This window comes from Macaca fascicularis, chromosome X (genome assembly GCF_037993035.2).
Source record: "Macaca fascicularis isolate 582-1 chromosome X, T2T-MFA8v1.1".
NCBI lineage: Eukaryota > Metazoa > Chordata > Mammalia > Primates > Cercopithecidae > Macaca > Macaca fascicularis.
In genome coordinates this window covers 70248903-70271077 of record NC_088395.1, presented here as the reverse complement: position 1 = coordinate 70271077, position 22175 = coordinate 70248903, and the positions used below count along the sequence as shown (strand labels likewise).

Here is a 22175-nt window from a genome sequence, read left to right as displayed (position 1 = left end):
TTTTATTCCTGTAGGATAGATACCCTAAAGTGGAATGATTGAATGTTAGAATGTGAACGGTTTTAATACATACTTACATATTAAATTCTGAAAGATTTGTAGAATCTATACTCCTAGCATAATTTTATGAGTACCTACTTCCCCATACCCTCACCAGCACTGGATAGCATCTGTTTGTTTCAGTTTGCCATTTTTCAACTAGTAAATTGAAAAAAAGTGTTGGAACCTTTTTTTTTTTTTTTCCATATGCTTAATGGCTATTTTCATTTCTTTTGTGAATTGCCTCATACCCTTTACTCATTTGTAGTTTTTGTCATTCTTTTAAAATAAATTTGGAAGGACTCTATATTCGGGATGTGACACTTTGTTGGTCATGAATTTCACGTTTTCACCAGTCTGTTTTTTGTCCTTTGAGTTTGTTTATATTGCCTACTTCTATAAATATTTAACTTTTTACTTTGAAAAAATGTATCTATTATTCCTTTTTTGGCCCCTAGTTTCATCTTGCTTAAGATCTCTTGCCATCAAAACTATAAAATTTCCTAATTAAAAATATACTTTTGGTTTATTTTTAGAACTGTAATCCACTGGAATTTACATTTTTATATGGCATGAGGAAGGGGTCTCATTTTTTCTTCCAGGTGGATATCCAGTTGCATCTGCATCATTTATTAAATAAATCATTTATTTTCCACACAATTTAAATGCCATTTTTGATATATAGTAACTCTGCATATATACTTAGATGTGTCTTTAAACTTTCTATTCTGTTCCACTCTTCTGTTTGTCACTTCTTGTATCGAGACTATACTGTTTTAATTGCAGTATATTGAGAAAGTTTTAATGCCTGGTACAATCAATTCTTATTCACTCTTCTTTTATCATTGTTTCTTAGCAGTTCTTAGATGTTTATTCATTGATATGAATATCAAATTTATTTATTCTAGGTTTAAAAATGCTGCCATAAAAACTGGCATAAAAAGCCCATTTGGATTCTGATTGGCATTATATTAAATTTGTTAATATGTAAAGGCTTGGCATTGTTATTAAGTTTTCACATTTAAGAACAAGGCTCTGCTCTTCTTTCATCAAAGTCTTGTTCTGTATGCTTCAGGAAAATGGTAGAGTTTTCTTTAGACTCTGTACATTTCTGCCTCTTTGTATGTTACTTTTGATAATTTCTATCTTTCTGGGAAATTGTTCATTTCCTCTGGATTTTTAATTTAATGCTATATATCTACACATAATATTTTCTAATTATTATGTCTTCCATAATTGTGGTTATCTCTCTTCTTTCTCATTCATAATATTTCATATATTTTTATTTTCTCACTTTAATCTTTTTAATCAGGCTTATCAGGGAGAATTGATCTTTTTATGTATTTATGATCATTATACATATTTTTAAGGTACATGTGATATTTTGATACCTGTATATGATGTGTAATGATCAAATCAGGGTAATTGCGATATCCATCACCTCAAATGCTCATCTTTTCTTTGTGTTGGGAACATTCCAAAATTTTTTTAGCTGTTTTGAGATATACAATAAATTATTGTTAACTCTAATTTCCCTACTGTCCTATCAAAAACTAAATCTTATTTCTTCTAACTGTGTTTTTGTATCTATTAACCAGCCCCTCTCCATTGACCTGAGCCTTTCCTTCTTATCCACTGATAATCACCATTCCACTCTCTATCTTTATGAAATCTATTAGGGGAAATTCAGCCCCTGATGTTTCAACATGGGTCCTTTTCTATTTTTCCTAAGTGTCGGCTGGTCTGAGAAATAAAGGGAAAGAGCACAAAAGAGAGAAATTTTAAAGCTGGGTGTCCGGGGGAGATATCACATGTCAGCAGGTTCTGTGATGCCCCCTGAGCCATAAAACAAGCAATTTTTTATTAGCAATTTTCAAAGGGGAGGGAGTGTACAAATAGGGTGTGGGTCACAGAGATCACATGCTTTAAGGGCAACAAAAGATCACAAGGCAGAATGTTAGGGCGAGATCACAAGGTCAGGGCGAAACTAGAATCACTAATGAACTTCCGTGTCCCACTGTGCATGCACTGTCATTGATAAACATCTTAACAGGGTTCAAGACCAGAGAACTGGTCTGACTAGAATTCACCAGGCTGGAATTTCCTAATCCTAGCAAGCCTGGGGGCGCTGCAGGAGACTAGGGCATGTTTCATTCCTATCTACACCTGCATAAAGCAGACACTCCCAGGGCGGCCATTTTAGAGGCCATGCCCTGGGAATGCATTCTTTTCCCAGGGCTGTTAATTATTAATATTCCTTACTGGGGAAATAATTCAGTGATATTTCTCTTGCCTGTTTTCAGTAATAAGAGAAATATGACTCTGTCCTGCCCGGCCCACAGGCAGCCAGACTTTAAGGTTATCTCCCTTGTTCCCTGAAAATTGCTGTTATCCTGTTCTTAAGGTTCTTAGATTTCATATTGTTCAAACACACATGCCCTACAAACAATTTGGGCAGTTAACGCAATCATTACAGGGTCCTGAGGTGACATACATCCTCAGCTTGCAAAGATGACAGGATTGAGAGATTAAAGACAGGCATAGGAAATCACAAGAGTATTGATTAGGGAAGTGATAAATGTCCATGAAATCTTCACAATTTATGTTCAGAGATTGCAGTAAAGACAGGTGTAAGAAATTATAAAAGTGTTAATTTGGGGAACTAATAAATGTCCATGAAATCTTCACAATTTATGTTCTTCTGCCGTGGCTTCAGCCAGTTCCTCCATTCAGGGTCCCTGACTTCCTGCAACATCTCTCCGTTTCTTTTTATATAAATGTGCCATGGTGATGAAGGCTTGTTCGTTCTCTTGATTTTGACGCAGGATTCTTTGACTGGTCTGTGACTGGTCTGGCACACTAAAGATGAGCCGATTAAACAGAGAAACATAATTCCAAAATTTATTACAGTGGAGCCCCCAGTAGACTTAATCCAAGTGGTGGGGTTTAGTCCAGAAAGGTTTTCTGCCACCTGATCTAATGCCTCAACTCCAGGCACAATGGATAAATGATCTTGGGAGGCTTCAAAAATTTGTTTGTTTTTTTTTTAAATTTAGTTCTGTCCAATGATAAATTATCTTCCCTACCCAGAAGGTGTCCTTTGACCATTTCCTATGAATGATCAGTCTCGTTGTAGGAATACAGGATGATACGGAAATCCGAAGTATTCCAAGCACACTGCATTCGCATGCAATATTGGAGACTCCCTACTTGATCTCCAAGCCAAATAACAGACTGTCTTAAATCATTAATTTGATTAGCCAATTTTTGATCAATGCTTTGTTGAGAATTCCACCTTTGGGTGGAATTGGCTTGCCAATCATTAACAAAATGAGCTGTTTGAATAGATTGATGTAACGCCATTTCAGTAGTGGTGGCCATTGCAGTGCCTATAATTAGGCCATGATCACAGCAATTAAAGTGAAAACAAATCTCTTAGCTCTTTTTAGAATTCGCTGTAACACTTCATTAATTAAATGTATTGAGGGGGAGGATTCCCAAGGTCTGGGCAAGGTTACCAGAATCCAGATTCCTTCTCAAGCTCGAACCAACATTACACTTTTCCTGGAGTCAAAATGGGAGTTAATACAAGTGTATAAATGACAATTAATACATTGGACAGTTTGATTATTTGTCCAAATTTTGATACTTCCCACTAACAGCATGTAAGGAGGCTTAACACAACTCTGTATGGGAACAGTCAGTTTAGAGGTAAGTGAAACAGAATGTCTGGATCTACGTTGATACTGAGAGAGGGGGATGGTAGCGGGGACACAGACAGAATAGTTTCCCCTTCCCATACTCGCAGCCCAGACATAGCAATAGCCAATTTCCAAAGTTCTGGGTGTTTTGGGCTCAGAATGGGGAGTGTCATATGAGGCCTCGAGGTGGGAGGGGGTAAATGCCTTTATCTTCCCATTTTAAGGGAAAGAATGAGCTGAACCTCCTGTGCAAAGTAGAATGATGATTCTCGTTCTCCCAATAAGAAATAAAATAAGTAGCCTCCAGGCGTTTCCTTCCTCCAGAGGAGCAATTGTTTTTTAAATAGCCCTTTGGTGCCCTGTCTATTACTAAACCATATGAGTCATTTTTCAATATTACCGCATGTGAGTTAGCACAGTCTTCCCAAATTAAGGTTTTAGATGGGCCCTCAAAATTTTTAGGGCATGGTTTTCCTGCAGGTTTATATTGAAAGTATGGGGTATCTCCCATTACTCCCCCTTTCATTTGTTTTAAAGGAGAAAGGGAGAGGCTATGGACCAAATGGCCCAGTTCCTCTGTAGCTGATCTTTCCGGAAGATAAGCAGCCCAGACTTGAATTTCTAGGTGGTACAACCAGGTGCATGTCTGAGGCACAGAGTGGGGTATTTATAACCCATGGTAATATTAAATGCAGTGCCTTCTTCTCCTGGTTGAGCAGGGCAACAGTCACCTGTAGCTCCAGGCATCCACACACTATTGTTAGTGTAGATTTCTACAGGAGCATCTCTCCAGGTGAGAGGTCGAATAAGTGGAGGAAAAGGCACTTAAGCCAAATAAGAATAATTTTGTGTAGCAGGTAAATCAGTGTGAGAGGAAACTGGTGAGACAGAAATTATAAGGAGGATAATCATTAAATAAAACCTGTTGTAAGTGAGATTCAGTGCTGAAGGAGGAAGAGAAGAACAGAGAGATGTTATTTTTAGGCTAATAGAAATGTTGAGATTTTTAGGTTTGTAAGGAGAAAAAGAAAGGTAATCAGGAGAAGTGGAATTAGTTAGATGGGTCTCCACTGCCATCAGGGAGGATTGAATCAGACCTATTGTGATTTGGTGTGCCAGCTTTTAAGGAGTTAGCACAGATCTCACCACGTCTGAGGGCAGTCTCTGACACAGACCTCTTTTCCATGTGGTTTTCGTCGTCAGTATTCACACGAAGCTTGAGTCTCCTAGTGGGTATCCAGACAGGGGATTAATGATCTCCTGGTGAAACACAAGCATATCCTCTCCCGCACGTTATAATTGTGCCAGGTTCCCAGGTATTGGTTTGGGAGTTTTTCCATAACACTAGCTTGCCTTTGTTTAGGGAGAATTTTTTGCCTGTATAATGGCATTCAGCTACAGTTAGATTATTATGTTTAGGAACATTTTAAAAATTTAAAGTAAACAATGTTAAATGTAATTGGGAGTGGTGGGTAGTTAAATTATGTTTTTGTTGTTCTGACTGTTTGGACAATCGGATTTTAAAAGTGCAGTTGGCCCGATCCACCACAGCCTGTCCCTGAGGATTGTAAGGGATTCCAGTAATATGGGAAATTCCTCATTGTTTCATAAATAAATCAAAAGCCTTACTAATATATCCAGGGGTGTTGTCTGACTTTATTTGATATGGAAGCCTCATAACTGCAAAGCAAGAATACAGATGTTTTTTAACATGGGCCGTGCCTTCCCCTGTTTGGCAAGTAGCCCAGATAAAACCTGGGAAGGTATCTACAGAGACATGCACGTATGACAGTCTGCCAAAGGAGCTAACATGAGTCACATCCATTTGCCATAAAGCCTTAGGAGTTAGGCCTCTGGGATTAATGCCAGGTTCCTGATTTGGAAGTACAAAAACCTGGCACTGAGGACAGCTGTGAACAATAAGCCTAGCCTGTTTCCAGGTAAGGGCAAATTTATCTTTTAATCCAGCAGCATTGACGTGAGTGAGATTATGGAACTCCTGAGCTTCTTGGGTTGCAAAAGAGACCAAACAGTTGACTTTATGATTACTGGCAGGCACAGGTCCTGGTAAAGTGGTATGAGATCTAATATACATAATATAGAAAGGGTGTCTACACTGGCGAACTGCCTGTTGTAACCTTGAAAATAAAGAAGCCAATTCAGAATTATCAATATGTTTGACAGTAGTGGTTTCTATGTTTTTAGTGGCATGTACAACATAGGCAGAATCAGAGACAATATTTAAAGGTTTGGGGAACTCCTGTAAGGCAGTAATGACAGCTATTAACTCTGTCTTTTGAGCAGAGGTATAAGGGGTAGAAATAAGCTTGTCTGTAGGACCTACATAACCAGCATTGCCATTACTGGAGCCATCAGTGAATACTGTAACGGCCTCAGGAATGGGCTGATCTTTGGTTAATCGAGGGACCACCCAAGACGTCATTTTTATAAAATCAAACAATTTGTTCTTTGGATAATGATTGTCAATAACGCCAATAAAATTAGCCAAGTGAATTTGCCACAGTACAGAACGTTGAAAGGCGGCTTGAACTTCCAGCCTATTTAAAGGAACTGCAATTAAATTCAGATCAAATCTGGAAATTTTAAGTATTCTACACCATGCCTGTCTAATTAGAGTGGCCATTTGATCTAGATAAATACACAGTTTTTGACACAGAATGAGGAAGAAAACACCACTCCACTAAATCATTATGTTGAACTGTTAGCCCAATAGGGGAGTGTAATGAAGCAAAAACCAGAAGCTGAAAAGGCTGAAACGGCTGTACTCTAGGTAAATAGGCGGTCTGGATTCTTTCCTCTATGAATTCCAGTTCTAGTGAAGCCTCGGGGGTCAAAGTCCTGGGACTTCGGAGATTGGAATCTCCCCACAGCATAGAAAATAAGTTAGACAGTACATAGGTTAGAATACCTAAAGTAGGTCTTAAATAATTAATGTTACCAAAAAGTTTTTGGAAGTCATTTGAAGTTTTCAAAGAATCTCTCCTAATTTGAACTTTTTGAGGTTGAATACGTTGTTTATTGACCACCATTCCTAAATATTGAACAGGAGTGGTCTCTTGAATTTTATCCTGAGCGACGTGTAATCCAGCCTCTGTAACACGGCGGCGCAAACTTTGATAATGGTCAATTAATTCTTTATCAGTGGGGGCAGCAATTAAAATATCATCAATATAATGAAGAATATAGGCCTGAGGAAATTGGGCTCGAACTGGTGAAAGCACTTGCCTAAGCTGGCAGATTGTAGGACTATTTAGCATTCCCAGAGGAAGTACTTTCCATTGATAACGAGCTGCAGGCTCTTGATTATGGATAGATGGTACAGTAAAAGTAATTTTTTCACAACCCGATTTAGGTAAAGCAATATGAAAAAAACAAAGATCAATAACTATGAGAGGCCAATTTTTAGGTATTAAAGCAGGGGCAGGCATGGCTGGTTGGACGGCCCCCATAGGTTTAATTATAGTGTTAATGGCCCTTAAATCAGTTACCATCTGCCACTTGCCTGATTTCTTTTTTACTAGAAACACAGGAGAATTCCAGGGGGAAAGAGAAGGTTCCGCATTTCCAAGTTGTAACTGTTCAGAAACTAATTGAGTTAAAGCCTCTAGTTTTTCTTTAGAAAGCGGCCACTACTCTATCCAAACAGGTGTGTCAGATTTCCATTGTAAAGGGACAGGATCAGGAGGTGTTGTAGCGGCTGCCACTAAAAAGGATAATGTAAACCAGCTCTGTCTTCTTTTACAGTAATTGGGAGGGGTTTAGTAATCCTTTCATGTTTTGAACCGAGACCGAGTCCAGGAACAAACCCCATGTTTTCCATCATACACAGACTGGGAGCACTATAAGAGTTATGTGGAATATTAATTTCAGCCCACCATTGTGCCAGCAAATCTCTACCCCAAAGATTAATGGGGATTGGCATGATATAAGACTGAATTGTACCCTTTTGACAATCAGAGCTGGTGCAAGGCAAGATAAATGTGCTCTCATAAACTTCCTCGGATTTTCCAACACCTACTAGTCCCATGTTAGCGGGATGCTTAAGCCAGGAGGAAGGCCATAAATTAGAGTAAATAATAGAAACATCAGCACCAGTATCTACTAGGCCCTCAAACTTTCTTCCTTGAATGTGTATGGTGCAGGTGGGCCGTTGTTTAGAAATTACAAAAATCCAATAAGCGGCCTTTTTGCCGCCGGAGCCCATCCCACGTGTCTTATCTCCTTTGTTTAAAATGATATTAGGTAGTAAAAGCAATTGAGCAATTGACTCACCAGCAGGAATGGAAACAGGAACCTTGACAGACACGATTAATTTAATCTCTTCAACAGAATCAGAATTAATGATACCAGTATGAATGGTGATTGCTTTAGCAGAGGTGGATGCCCTAACTAACACCAGGCCCACCAAACGTTGAGGTAAAGGGCCAGTGACCCCCGTGGGGACAATTAAAGGCAAAGAGTTAGGTAGTAAATGTAGAGGAATAGTATACAGAGATTGACCACCCCGCCCCCTTCCACAGAGGTAGACAAGCATTGTACTGAGACAGAAGGAGAGGCTGGGACCCATTTGGGTTGGCTGTAGGTAAATTTGTTTGTGCTGGTGGCTGCATTGGGACCACCTGAAGCGGAAACGCAACGTTGGTCTGAGTCTGAAGCATCCCATTTGATATCAGGGCCTGGGACCGGCCCCACTCCCCGTTTTCCTGGTGTTGTGGCAGGGATTTTCCATACTTACTTACAATTACTTGCCCGATGTTTACCTTTGCAACAATGTGGGCAAACAGTAGCATCAGCATTTGGCCGTGTTTGTTGAGTAGGCTTGGCCACTTTTAACAGTGCAATTTTTTCGAGTATGACCAAGTTGACTGCAATTATAGCAGGCTCCAAGAAAAGAATTAGTGGGACCAGTTTGGTTGGTGTCCTTCATGGCCCATGCCCATAAAATAGCTTTGTGGGTGTCTGATCCAATGCCTTCAGAAGACTTAATATATGCAGGCAACAAACACCTCATGATCAGGTAAATTTTGTTATTGGATAGAACGCATGACCATTTTACACTCATGATTCACATTTTCAAAAGCTAACATACAAAGGACAATACATTGAATGTGCTCATCAGAGACAGATTTTTGAACGGCATCTTGTAATTTAGCTAAAAAATCAGGGTATAATTCAGAGTGACCTTGTTTAACCATGGTGAAAGAAACAGGAGCTTGGCCAGGAGCGCGTAATTTATCCCAAGCTCTCATACACACCTTTGTTACTTGTTCCGTGGTAAGAGCGTCAAAGTTTAATTGGGCATAAGCATCAGAGAAACTACTGGAGCCTGTGAGCTGAGCCTGAGTAATTAGAATGCCATTAGTCTGACTTAGCTGAGCCTGCAAACGGGCCTCTTCTGACCACCAGGTACGAAATTGTAAATGCTGAGATGGGGTTAGAACAGCTTTTGCCAAAAGGTTCCAGTCTAAAGGAAGCAAAATGACCTCAGTACAAAAAGTTTCAAATACCATTTTAACATAACGAGAAGTAGGATCATACTGAGTACAAGCATCCTTAAATTATTTTAAAAATGTAAGATTAAGAGGTACATAACAATGCATTTGTACACCTTAGAAGTTAGGAGGGTCTAGCCTAACTGGATAAGTCCATGCATCTAATCCACTTGTTTCTTTGTTTTGGCATAATAAGCATTGCATTGAAGTTTCAAGAGTAGGCATCTGAGATGGAGTTGGCATAGAAATGACAGGAAAAGCATGTGTAGATAAGGGAAACTGAGGGTGAGGGGGTCGGACCGGAATGAGAGTGTGAGAAAGGGGTATTGAGGGAGCAGAAGGAGCAGAAGTATACTGGTGATTACTGGTGTCCATGTGTGAAGAAGGGTACAGAGCAGGCTGAGTGGATGGCAAACTGACCGGTTGAGGAACTGAAACGACAAGAGGGTGAGGGGCTGAAGTGGATGGGGGAGGGCCTGAATAATTATAGGTACATTGTAGTTTGGTCCCGGAGCCATTAGGTGATTCTGGAGGTTTGAAGAGAGAAGAATTTACATATATATGGTCCCAGGCTGTCTGAGTCGGGGCCGCAGGAGCTACTGGTACCAGCTCTTCGTGAAAAGAAATAAGATCATCAGGGGGTGACCGTAATCCAAAGTCACCAGAGTTAGACATTGAATCCTCAACATTGTCAGATGGGGGAGGAGTAGCTGAAGGGAGAGAGGCTGATCAGATAACAAAGTCAATGCAGGAGAGGATGGTTGAGGAAGAGGTGGAGGGTCATCAGATTCAGAGAATTATGGTAACTGTAGGGGATCATGGGATTGGTGTGGCATTAGGATGGCACTACCAAGGCCCAATCACCCCAAACAGTGGCGGGAACATAATTCCCTGTGGAGACCAGTTCCCAGAATGTTGCACCAACATGATCCCATAGTTCTACATCTAGGGTTCCTTTATCAGGAAACTAAGGACAGTGTTTTTCCACCACCTTGAATAGAGTGACCATATTTTCCATGGTTATTCGGACACCGCCCTGTTCTAACAGGAGCTTAATGTAGCAGAGATAAGCATGACCTTTAGACTCTGCATGACCCATAGTTAACCTGGACCATACACAGACTACTCACCAGTCATCAGGGAGTCAAACAAGCATTTCTGTGGACAAAACCGATGATGTTTCTCCACACCTACCAAAGGGAATCAGGTTCCCACGTGCACTTGGGAAAAAAAAACATGTGGGTGCCAGATATCAGAGGAAATTCAGCCCCCGATATTTCAACGTGGGTCCTTTTCTATTTTCCCTAAGTGTCAGCTGGTCTGGGAAATAAAGGGAAAGAGTACAAAAGAGAGAAATTTTGAATCTGGGTGTCCGGGAGAGACATCACATGTTGGCAGGTCCGTGATGCCCGCTGAGCTGTAAAACCAGCGAGTTTTTATTAGCAATTTTCAAAGGGGAGGGAGTGTATGAATAGGGTGTGGGTCACAGAGATCACATGCTTTAAGGGCAACAAAAGATCACAAGGCAGAAGGTCAGGGCGAGACCACAAGGTCAGGATGAAACTAGAATCACTAATGAACTTCCATGTCCCACTGTGCACACATTGTCATTGATAAACATCTTAACAGGGTTCAAGAGCAGAGAACCGGTCTGACTAGAATTCACTAGGCTGGAATTTCCTAATCCTAGCAAGCCTAGGGGTGCCACAGGAGACTAGGACGTGTTTCATCCCTATCTACACCTGCATAAAGCAGACACTCCCAGGGCGGTTTTAATATAAAATGTCCTTTTTATTTATTTTTAGATATTTTATAACTTCAGGTATGGTTTCCTTTTGATCCAGGGTTTATTCATAAGGCTATTACACTGGGTGCAGTGGCTCATGCCTGTAATCCTAGCACTTTGGGAGGCTGAGGTGGGACGATTGCTTGAGCCCAGGAGTTCAAGACCAGCCTGGTAAACACAGGGAGACTCCATATCTACAAAAAATAAAACTTAAAAACAATTAGCCAGGTATGGTGGCATGAATCTGTGGCCCCAGATACTCAGGAGGCTAAGGTTGGAGGATTGCTTAAGCCTGAGAGGTCAAGGCTGCAGTGAGCCATGATCATGATCATGCCACTACACTCCAGCCTGGGTGACAAAGCAAAACCTTGCCTCCAAAAAAAAAAAAAAAAAAAGGAAGAAGGCTATTCCTTCCAATATTTCAGATGAGGATTCTAGTAATATAATGTCTGTTTTTTGTTAAGTAAGCTGTCCTTTCTGTTGTGAAGCTTGTCAGAGTTTTTTTTTTTTTATCCTGAAGTTTGGGAATTATACTAGTCAATATGTAGATGTGCATCTATGTATGTTCATCCTGCCTGGGACTTAGTAAAACCTTTTACTCTTTCTACAGTAAGTATATATATATATTTTTTCCCCTTAGCTAAGTTTTTGTTACTTCTTTATTACTATTTTCCATTTGATTTTTTCCTCCTTCTGAAACTTTCATTGTCTGTATATATATTTTCTTTTTGAATTATATCTTTTGCCTCACTATGTCCTTTTTTATAGTTTTGCTTTTGGTTACAAAATATTTTTTTTCCCTGTGTCATGCTTTATTTAACCATTCTCCATTAACAGACTCTTAGCCCATGTCCATGATTCTTTTTTTGGCTCTATTCTGTGATGTGCATTTTTGTAGCTAACTTTTTGTTCAAGTTTGTGACAAATTTCCTTAATGAAATTCCTAGAAAGAAATTACTGGGTTAAAGGGAATGATTTTTTTTTTTTTTTTTTTTTTTTTTGTATTTCAAGATTTTTGTTATGTCTTATGTCTTACCAAATCTTTCTTACAGAAAAGTTTACTCATTTATACACTCAAGAAGGGTATGTGTTTCTCATTTTAAAAATCATATATTTTTCTTTTTTAGGCTTTGAAATTTCTGAAAACCAGAAGAGGCAGGCTGCAATGACTGTGAGAAAAGTCCCTAAGCAAAAAGGTAAAGCTGCCTTTACCTCCTCAGCCCCACTCAGTCTCTGTGAAAGACTGTGGAATCAAAAGCTATATGCTTACATATTCCTAGGCCCATTTCTGTGCTGAGGTTTACTTGAGGGTGGTGAAGGAATATCCAGGTCCCTAGGTGTCCTTGATGACAGGGAGCAAATGGTTTTAAATGCTTAAGGCTAAGGAGTGAACGGTATAGGGTGTTGGTGTCCAAAGATAGCTCATTGAGTTTAGCAAAAAGAGAACCTCTGTTCCTCTTTTTTTTCTTACTTAAAAATAAGAGAAACTTTACTAATAATTTAGAGATCAATGGACAGTAGTATATATATGCTTTATTAGTAAGTATAGTTTGGGCGTGATGGCTAACGCCTGTAATCCCAGCACTTTGGGAGGCCGAGGCAGGCAGACAAGGAGATCGAGACCAGCTTGGCCAACATGGTAAAACCCCTGTCTCTACTAAAAATACAAAAATCAGCTAAGCATGGTGGCACACGCCTTTAGTCCCAGCTATTGGGGAGGCTGAGGCCGGAGAATCACTTGAACCCTGGAGGCGGATGTTGTAGTGAGCCGAGATTGTGCCACTGCACTCCAGTCTGGCGACAGAGTGAGACTCCATCTCAAAAAAAAATGTATAAAGATATTGTTCAGCTTTCTGTCACTGGTCTGGGGGCACGTGCCAAATCAGGAGCCCCGAATCACAATAAAGAACCTCAAACTGAGCCAAGACAAAAGATTCAGATATTCTCTTTCTTTCTCTCAACTGCAAGCCAAAGTATTTAAGAAAAAATACCTTGCAAATCAATTTAAATCTGAAGTAAAGCTTTAGTTTCTCTTTTATCATGAACCAGAAGAAAACTACCATGCTCAGTCAAAGGGAAGGAACTACCTTCTGCTTATTAGAATACCTATTCAGTGTCAGTCACTTTATATAAGTTATTTCATTTGATCTTTATGATAATCCTGAGAAGCTGGGCAGTATTAACTATTTCTCAGATGAGGTAGCTGAGGGTCTTTGAGTGAAGTAACTCTGAACCTTAAATTGGCTTGACTCAGAGTCCACTGTTTTCTCCTCTCCATCTCAGGGTCCTGATGAAGCCCCATGCTTGGAAAAAGAGTTTGGTTTTCTGTCTTGCATCAATTACTGACAGCTGCTTCTATTACTGATAGCCATTTTCACTGTCCCCAGGTGTGGGCAATCTTAATGAGACCTTACTTTCCCCAGGCCTTTCCTTCTGCTTTCTCAGTCTGCTTTGTGGTTCTGAATGAATCACCATCCAAAATGATCAGATTCAAGTCTCCTGAAATTTCCAGCAGCCATGTAAAGCACTATTTTTTTTCTATTGAAGCTCCTTTTGATTGAGGCTGAATGCCTGTGAACATCTGATTTCCAGTTAAGCAGTGAACCTAGCTCTGCTGACTAGATATGCCTCCCCTTCAATTGCTTATTACTTCTTGCTCTTGGGAGGCCCTTATTGTCTCTTTTCCTCATGATGGGACTGTGATTCCCCTTATATAGGGAATAAGGCCAGCCTTAATTAGCCACCAAAAAGTTGGGAGTTAATTTACGGTGGGGAATTAACTCCCAACCTTTTGATTGCTATAATAACATGTGAGAGATGGTGTTAGAAAGCAATCTGGAGTTAATGTCAGTAAGGATATGGCCTATATTAACATAACTCTTAAGATTTTGCTCCAATTCCTCAGACAAAAATGTGAGCAGAAAAGAGCCCCAGCCAACTGAAGTTTTCAGGCTGCAAAAGGGATACCGTCTTAACAGCTTGCCATTGTCTCCTGGATGCTCTCAACTTCTGAACTTTCTCACTCTGATTTCCGCAACTTCCCCCACTGTATTCTTCAGCATTCTCTAGAGGGACAGAACTAATAGGATATATATACGAGTTTATTAAGGAGTATTAACTGACACAATTGCAAGGTCCCGCAATAGGCCATAGGTCATCTGCAAGCTGAGGAGCAAGGAAGCCAGTCCAAGTCTTAAAGCTGAAGAATTTGGAGTCTGATGTTTGAGGGCAGGAAGCATCCAGCATGGGAGAAAGGTGTAGATTGGGAGGCTAAGCCAGTCTAGTGTTTCTGTGTTCTTTTGCCTGCTTTTTATTCTGGCCATGCTGGCAGCTGTTTAAATGGTGCCCATCCAGATTGAGCTTGGGTCTGCCTCCCCCAGTCCACTGACTCAAATGTTAATCTCTGGCAACACCCTCACAGACACACCCAGCAACAATACTTTGCATCCGTCAATCCAGTCAAGTTGACACTATTAACCATCACATCCACCATGCTAACCTTTATGGTACTCCTTTATCCAAGCCCAGTTTCCTCAAGCATATCTGAGACTGAATTGTCTTTTCACTGAGAACACTTCAAACAAGGGAATATCTATAAAGCAACCAGGAGTTAGTTAACCAGAAGATAGCCCTGCTAACTCATGCCAAGCATTTTGGTCGAGGTCCTTCCCCACCCTATGTATCTCCAGGCCATTCCTTTTAGGGCCTTTCTTGTCTCCCAGTGTCTAAATACTGGGTTCACTTGAACAGTTCTTTCCTTAACAGCAATTCTAAAGTCTTCAAAGAAATTCATTTAGTTTCCTTCCTTCCTTCCGTCCGTCCTTCCTTCCTCCCTTCCTTCCTTCCTTCCTTCCTTCCTTCCTTCCTTCCTTCCTTCCTTCCTTTTTCTTTTTCTGAGATGGAGTTTCACTCTCATCATGCAGGCTGGAGTGCAATGGTGTGATCTCGGCTCACTGCAACCTCTGCCACCTGGTTTCAAGCGATTCTCCTGCCTCACCCTCCCGAGTAGCTGGGATTACAGGCACCTGCCACCACACCTGACTAATTCTTGTATTTTTGGTAGAGATGGTGTTTCACCATGTTGGCCAGGCTGGTCTTGAACTCCTAACCTCAGGTGATCCCCCCGCCTCGTCCTCCCAAAGTTCTGGGATTACAGATGTGAGCCACTGCACCCGAGATTACTGCAAATCTCCTCCCTTGTTTCTATTTTTGGTCTTCAAGACTCTCCTAGTCCAGGGCTGTAATAACTGATATATTTTGAGACTCAAGGGTGCCATACATGTGGAAGTGGTTCTCAAATGTAGGAATTCAGTAGTTACAATATGTACATGGGAAGAGCAAGAAGGGGTTCTTTAAGATAACCATGAAAGCTGGGTTCCTTGACCTTTTCAATGACCCATCACAGGAAGTGTGGGTCATTGTTAAGAGGTCTCCAATGCAGATGTCACTGGATAGGTACTACTCTAGTGTCCCCTTCCAACCCCATCTGTAACACTGGGACATTATCAACTCAGTCTACTGCTCTGGGACACGGGGAGCCTGGCTGAAATAACAGTAGAGAATATCAGTTCTAGCCCCAAGAAAGGCCTTTTCACTTGACCTTTGTCTTTCACGCTGCTTTCATTTTAAGAATTAATGTATAACTTCTTGAAAGTTATATGCTAATTCCTGGTACATAAACCTAATTAATTTGATCAATATACAGCTCCGCATGGCTATGAGCACAGACTCCATCTCCAGAGACTTTGGGGCCAGCACAAAATCAAATGAGTCCCCTAGAATAGCTAAAATGATCTTGAAAAAGAAGAATAAAATGTGAGTAATCAATCCACCCAGTTTCAACACTCACTATATAGTTATATTAACCAAGACAATGTAATTTTGGCAGAAGGGTGGACATATTAGATCAACGCCACAGAACCCAGAAATAAATGTACACAAATATGCCCAATTGATTTTAAAATTTATTTTGTATTGATATGTAATAACTCTACATCTTTACTGAGTACATGTGATACTTTGATACATGCATACAATGTGTAATGATCAAATTAGGGTAATTAGGATATCTATCACCTTAAACGTGTATCATTTATTTGTGTTGGGAACATTTCAAATCTTCTGTTTTATTTATTTTGAAATATGCAATAAATTATTGTTAACTACTGATACCCTACTGTGCTACTGAACACAGGAACTTATTCCATCTATCAAACTGTATTTTTGAATCTGTTAACCAACCTCTCTACATTTCCCTAACACCATCCTTCCAAGCCTCTAGTAACCATCATTGTACTCTCTACCTCCATGGAATCCACTTTTTTAGTTCCTACATTTGAGTGAGATCATTTGATATTTGTCTTTCTGTGCCTGGCTTATTTCACTTAACATAATGAGCTCCAGTTCCATCCATGTTGCTGAAAATGACAGGATTTCATTCTTTTTGTGGCTGAATAATATTCCACTGTGTATATATACTACATTCTCTTCATCCACTCATCCATTGACAGATACTTTGGTTGATTCCATATCTTGGGTATTGTGAATAGTGCTGTGATAAACCTAGGAATTCAAATATCTCTTCAACATACTGATTTCCTTTATTTTAGATATATACCCGGAAGAGATTGTGGTTATAAAAGTGTAACAACAGTGATCCTTGTAATGATGGAAATGTTCTATATCTTGACTGTATCCTGTTATAATGTCAATATCCTGGCTGTGATATTGTACTATAAGTTTTGCAAAATGTTACCATTGGGAAAACTGGGAACTTGGTAAAGAGTACACAGGATCTCTATTATTTCTTAAAACTGCATGTGAATCTGTAATGATTTCAAATAAGTGCTTTTTTTTAAAAAAAAAATCAAATTAGTACTCACAAAACTCCCTCTCTAATATCTCTGTATTGTCTCTTGGCATTCAATACCCTAATACTTCTGACACCACCTTGCAAAACTAGCTCTTAGAAAAGAATCTGATCTTTCTCACTGAAGTGCCAATGGCTGATGATGGCTTAAATGATACTACTTCCAGAGTAAAGGAACTTAGTCATCAAGCAAAGACAAAGTAACTGTAATGTTGGAATTTCAGACCCTGAGTAGAAGATGAGGAAGGTATTTGGGAGCAGCAGAGAAGCCTTCCTGGCATGTCTGAATTGTATGCTGTATGTCTCGTCCTATTCTGCTGTGAATGTAGATCAGGATTGAACTTTCACTTTAGGCCTCCAGGTTCCTAGTATCCTCCATTAATGTGGATTTTGCTTTGATGGTTGCAAACCTATCTACAAATGTTGAGAAGTCTTTTAATGTTAGTGTCATTTAAGCTATTCAGTTGGAAAAGACACACATATATTCTGTCTTCTTTGCTCCCCATGAATTATACCTTCTGATAGTAAGTTTACTTTCTCCTTCACCCACTAATGTCAATTCCCTATTAAATGCAGGTTCATCACTCTCAACCCAGGACAGAACACTAAATCACTTGTACCTTATGCTTTTAGAAAATTTCTCCCAGAAACTTATCCTGAAGTCAATAGTTCTTAACCAGGCTCTTTTAAAACTTCCAGGGGGGACCTGGAAAAGGAGAAATAGAGTGTGTTGGGTTCTTCGCAGGACCAAGCCCTGCATAAGGGATTCTGGTGTCTTGGAAAGAGCTCTGAACTGAGAAGTCAAAGAATGTAGGTTCTAACCCTTGCTTTGTCACTAACTTACCATGTGACCTTGGGTATGACATTTCTTTTCAGACATCAGTGTTCTCACCTGTAAAATAGATGATAGCAATACCCAAAATTTCTTTGACACCTGACTAGATGTGGAAGTGTGTAGGGTTGCGGTAGTAACCATGGTATTGCAAAATCTGTTTGAAAGAGGAATTCTCCCCTTGGATGATTTGTAATACTAGTTCACACTCTCTAAACCAGTCTGCCTTGAGTTGTCTGCCCAGAGTGGTCACTGGGTAATTTGAGAAGCCCTTTGTTACATAACTTATACCCTTTCCCTTTGATCTCTCATCTACTCTAGGTGTCAACTCTGCCCGCTCAGTTCCTCCGTCCTACCCACCACCGCAGGACCCGTTAAACCACGGCCAGTACCTGGTCCCCGACGGCATCGCTCAGTCGCAGGTCTTTGAGTTCACCGAACCCAAGCGCAGTCAGTCACCATTCTGGCAAAACTTCAGCAGGTTAACCCCCTTCAAAAAATGATACCTACAGGGAGGCAGATAATTTTAAAATAAAGTAAATAAAATTATATTTATAGATGGACCTTTTTTCGGAGAAGCACTGTTGAAATTTATACACACACACACACGGAGACCCTTGAGTACACATACACACACACACACACACACACACACACACACACACACATACACAGAGAGAGAGAGAGAGAGAGAGATAAGGAACAAAAGTGTTTTCTGTTTTTTGGGGGAAGTGAAATCTGTGGTTGGTAGGAAGAGGTACCAATGACTTCCAAACATGTGATCCCGTCTTAAAAGTTTTCCATTTTTGCCCCATCCCCCTTCCCTTTGCTTTCAGAAGTTGACATTTCTATTTATTCCTTTTCTTGTTAAGATAATCTCTTTGCTCCCCTGTGAGTGATTCACTGCCTTGTCATTACTACCATAGATGTTTGTATTTTTTTTTTCTTTTCTGATGATACTGATGTTGATGAATTTTTTATTTTATTTGATGTGGTAGAGTTGGGAGGTTTGGGGTTTTTTTGCCTCTTTTACTTTCCATTGAGGAAGGGAATGATCTCCTTTTATCCTCTCCTTCAGCCAATCATTTTCAAATGTTCCTTCAGCCCTGCAGTTGCCCCAAATAACCTTTTTTCAGCATCCTCTGTCCTCAGTCATGCCAGTCTGGACATGCTCTGTTGTGCCCTGTGACATAACTGCTCAGTATTCCTATTGCTTTTACTGTGTTTTAGGTACTGTGGAGAGATCAAAAAACCAAACAGAAGCAGGGGAGTATCAGACTATAATGATGCTGAGTGGACTTCTGTTCAGGGAACATTTTGCATTTGGGCTGTTTCTTCTATCACTGGGGTTTCCCATGTTGCAGCACTGCTGGGTCATTGCAATTTTACATCTAGGGGTTAATTTGATCCAGGTGTTCTCTTTTTTCAAGTCACTTTTGTTATAGGCCTCCTCCTAGGCCTGTCTCTCCCTTAGCCCAAAAGATCTGAACTGGAAGCAAAGAGGTTGAGATTCTGCCTCCCAGAGGAGGGATTTACCTGCCCCCTAGTACCAGATAGGTTTAGGGCAGGGATCCCTACAGCAATCAGTTCAGTGTCCTGGTTGTCCCTGCTCCCATTTACAGTGTTGATAGGAGTATGGAGGGGTTCAAGACAGAGCCCACCTGACCAAGATCATCAGCTGCCTTCAAATTACTGACCTGGACAGGGTCCAAGGCTGATAGTAACCTTTTACAAGAAAGAACAGGGATGGGAATGGAAAGCGATAGCCTTGATCCACAGTATTGTACCTGCATTTTCTACCACCCCAAAATTGTGTGAGACTTCTCCCATTGTTAACAGATTGCATGGACAATCTTCCCTGGCTTCTTTCTTTCCTTCTCTCTTTCTTCTTTCTCCTGCCATCCTAGCACAGGAGGATTTTTGGTATTGATATAGTTAAAGCTGTTCTGGCACTCAAAGAAGGCCCTGTTTCCAACATCCTCTCTTCCCAGGACATTTGGGACAAGTGAGTGCAGGACCCAGGGGCAATTTTCCCTCTGAATAAGGGGTCTGAGGCAGGGTTGCTACCCTTAGGCTAGCTTTTGGCCAGCTTTTTGCTTGGGAAAATTGAACTTCTTTCACAAAGAGGCAGGCTTCCTATGGGTGTCGGAGTACCTGTTTTTCCTCCACAGAGAGCCCTTTTCATGGATAGACCTTGAACAACAAAAAGGGTATAAAGGAATAAGGATGAACTCTGCTGTGGAGAGCAAGCCACTGTAGTGAGGAATGTGGAGATTGTGAGTCTGTCCTAAACCCCATGGGAGAAGACTTCATCATGAAAGGACTTCAGCTTACCAAGCAGCAGCCATAGCTGTGTGGAGGCTTCAGCATAGCTAACATGTTTACTGCTCTATGCTTCCTGATCCAGACCAGGCATTAAACAGCCTGGGAATCTTTTCTTTGTGGGAATCAAATTACAAGCTATTTAAGCTTCTATTCCATCACAACCAAGTCAGATTTGTATTATAAGTCAAGGATGAGCCTAATCTGGGGAGAGGGCCGGGGCTCGGGACTGGCCACCGCTGTTCAGCACATGACCTAACTACATAAGCCTCCTTGGCAAGGCACCTGGTGCCCAGCACCCAGGCTAGAATATCCTGTCTGGCAAACAGAGTGTTTTGGTAGCTGTGCAGGCCTCCCTTCAGTGTACCTCTTTTTCCTACTTCTCACTCCTCCTCACTAGGCTTGGCCTTGACATGCTTCTTCGAGGGTTGGCAGCACACCGGGAGGGGATGCTTGGACAAGTTTCTGGGCCTACATTTCTTAACTAGGCCCTCTCATTTCCTCCCTCCTTGGGCCTTGTGCCCAGGGCTCCATGATCAGGGATATTACCTCTCAACCCTCACTTCTCTACTGAACCCACTGGCATCATCAGATGCCAGTAATTTGTGAACAACAAGAAATCATCTCCCTGTTGGTTGGAGTATTCCCACAGCCTGTAGCATCAAAGCAGACCAGTGGCCAACAGCCCCAAGGGGAGCCCAATTAAATACCTGGGTTCAGTATCCTAACCTGTTGTGTCCTGACAGCAATGGTAACCCCAAGAATTCTGTAATCCTCTCATTTCCACATGGCCCCGAGCTCCCTTTTCCTCAACTCAATGAGGCCAGGATTTGCTCTCCAAAAGGCTTTGCTAATGTGTTCTATGGGACCTGCTACCAGGAGTCCTAAGACAGACATCTAATTATTCTCTCTTTTTTTCTCCCCCTCTCTCTATGTGTATATTTCTAATGGATCTATAAGAACAGCAACAAGAGAGTTCTAACAATTCTAGTGTGAAGCCAAATAGTGATCTTTTAGTGCTTTGGGGATGGGTGGGCTGGGGTGGATGGATGGGCAACAGTGACTTTGATTACCCTTGCTGCTCTGCATTTGCCAGTTTGTTCTTCTGTTTCTTTTATCCGACTGTTTGACTCTGTCAAACAAGTGTCAAAGTTGTGTGTTAAAAAAATGTTTAACAAAAAAAATGTTGTAATGACACAAAGCCTTATGAAAATATTTATGGAGTTCAATAAAAGAAGTAAAAAGACACCTCCTGGCATAGCTCTCATTCCTGTGTGTGTGTGTGTGTGTTTGTGTGTGTGTGTGTTGCCAATTGTGAAATAAAGGGAATTTGCCTAGTATGAGGCAGCTTACCCCAATCTAGCCTTGACCTGCCAGCCCTGCTGTTCTATTCCCAGGCATCCTATGGGCCACCTGTGGCCTTCCATGTGTTTTCTGGAAGAGTGGACCACAAGGATTATGTTTGATCCTGTAGCCAGGGGCAGTCAAATGTCTTTATGGATGGGACTGTCCTTCATGTCACCCAGCCCTTTGATAAGACTTAAAGGTCCATTTCTGACCTTGCTCTTTTTCTTTATACCAGCAATTCCCAATACTGGCCCCGGGCCCTCATGGAAGCTTAAAGACTGCCTTCTGAACCCATCTAGAGACCATATCACTTAGGAATTTGCAACTCTCAGTTCCTTCCTAAAGCCTTTGGTCCTGGCTCTTCAGAGGTAGATATCTTCCTTATCTATTCCTCAGAGTGGGTAGAGTAACCTTACTATTTCTTCCATCATAGTGTCACCTGCATGTATATGTTCCTTGCTGTCAATAGGCCTCTATGTGGTATCTGATACTCCCTGTGGGAAACCCAGTAGAGGTTCCTTTCTGACATTGCCTTACCTGCCTTTCTTCGGAGCAACTAAACACCCCAATAAAATGCTTATTTACTAAAAGGGTCCAGATAATTATTCCAATTCATAGAGTTAGAAGGGGGAGCAGATGTTGGGCCTCTGGATTAGAGTGTGAGCCCTGTCCTCCTTGGCCTTCAAGATCCTCCCACCACCACCCCCAGGATTTGATTTGAAGAAAGTGATAATTAAACCCTCCTCTCCACCAACTTTTCCCCTTT

At 41.0% G+C, this 22175-nt stretch overlaps 2 protein-coding genes across 37 annotated transcripts in view; both read left to right on the top strand.

Annotated features, from left to right (window-relative positions):
- The window catches only part of ARHGEF9 (Cdc42 guanine nucleotide exchange factor 9), a 179393-nt gene extending 158083 nt beyond the window's left edge, over positions 1-21310 (top strand). For all 36 annotated transcript variants that reach the window (XM_074028836.1, XM_074028845.1, XM_045383994.2 and 33 more), the window contains 2 exons: positions 12167-12235; positions 18062-21310. In XM_074028836.1, the coding sequence (XP_073884937.1) occupies positions 12167-12235; positions 18062-18243 (251 nt within the window). In that variant the 3' untranslated portion in view covers positions 18244-21310. The remainder of the gene's footprint in view (positions 1-12166; positions 12236-18061) is intronic.
- LOC135969178 (uncharacterized) overlaps positions 1-21310 on the top strand; it is a 122362-nt gene extending 101052 nt beyond the window's left edge. Inside the window, exons 9-10 of the mRNA XM_074028850.1 lie at positions 12167-12235; positions 18062-21310. The gene's annotated coding sequence lies outside the window, so the exon portion shown is untranslated. The remainder of the gene's footprint in view (positions 1-12166; positions 12236-18061) is intronic.
- Positions 21311-22175: the final 865 nt, after the last annotated feature.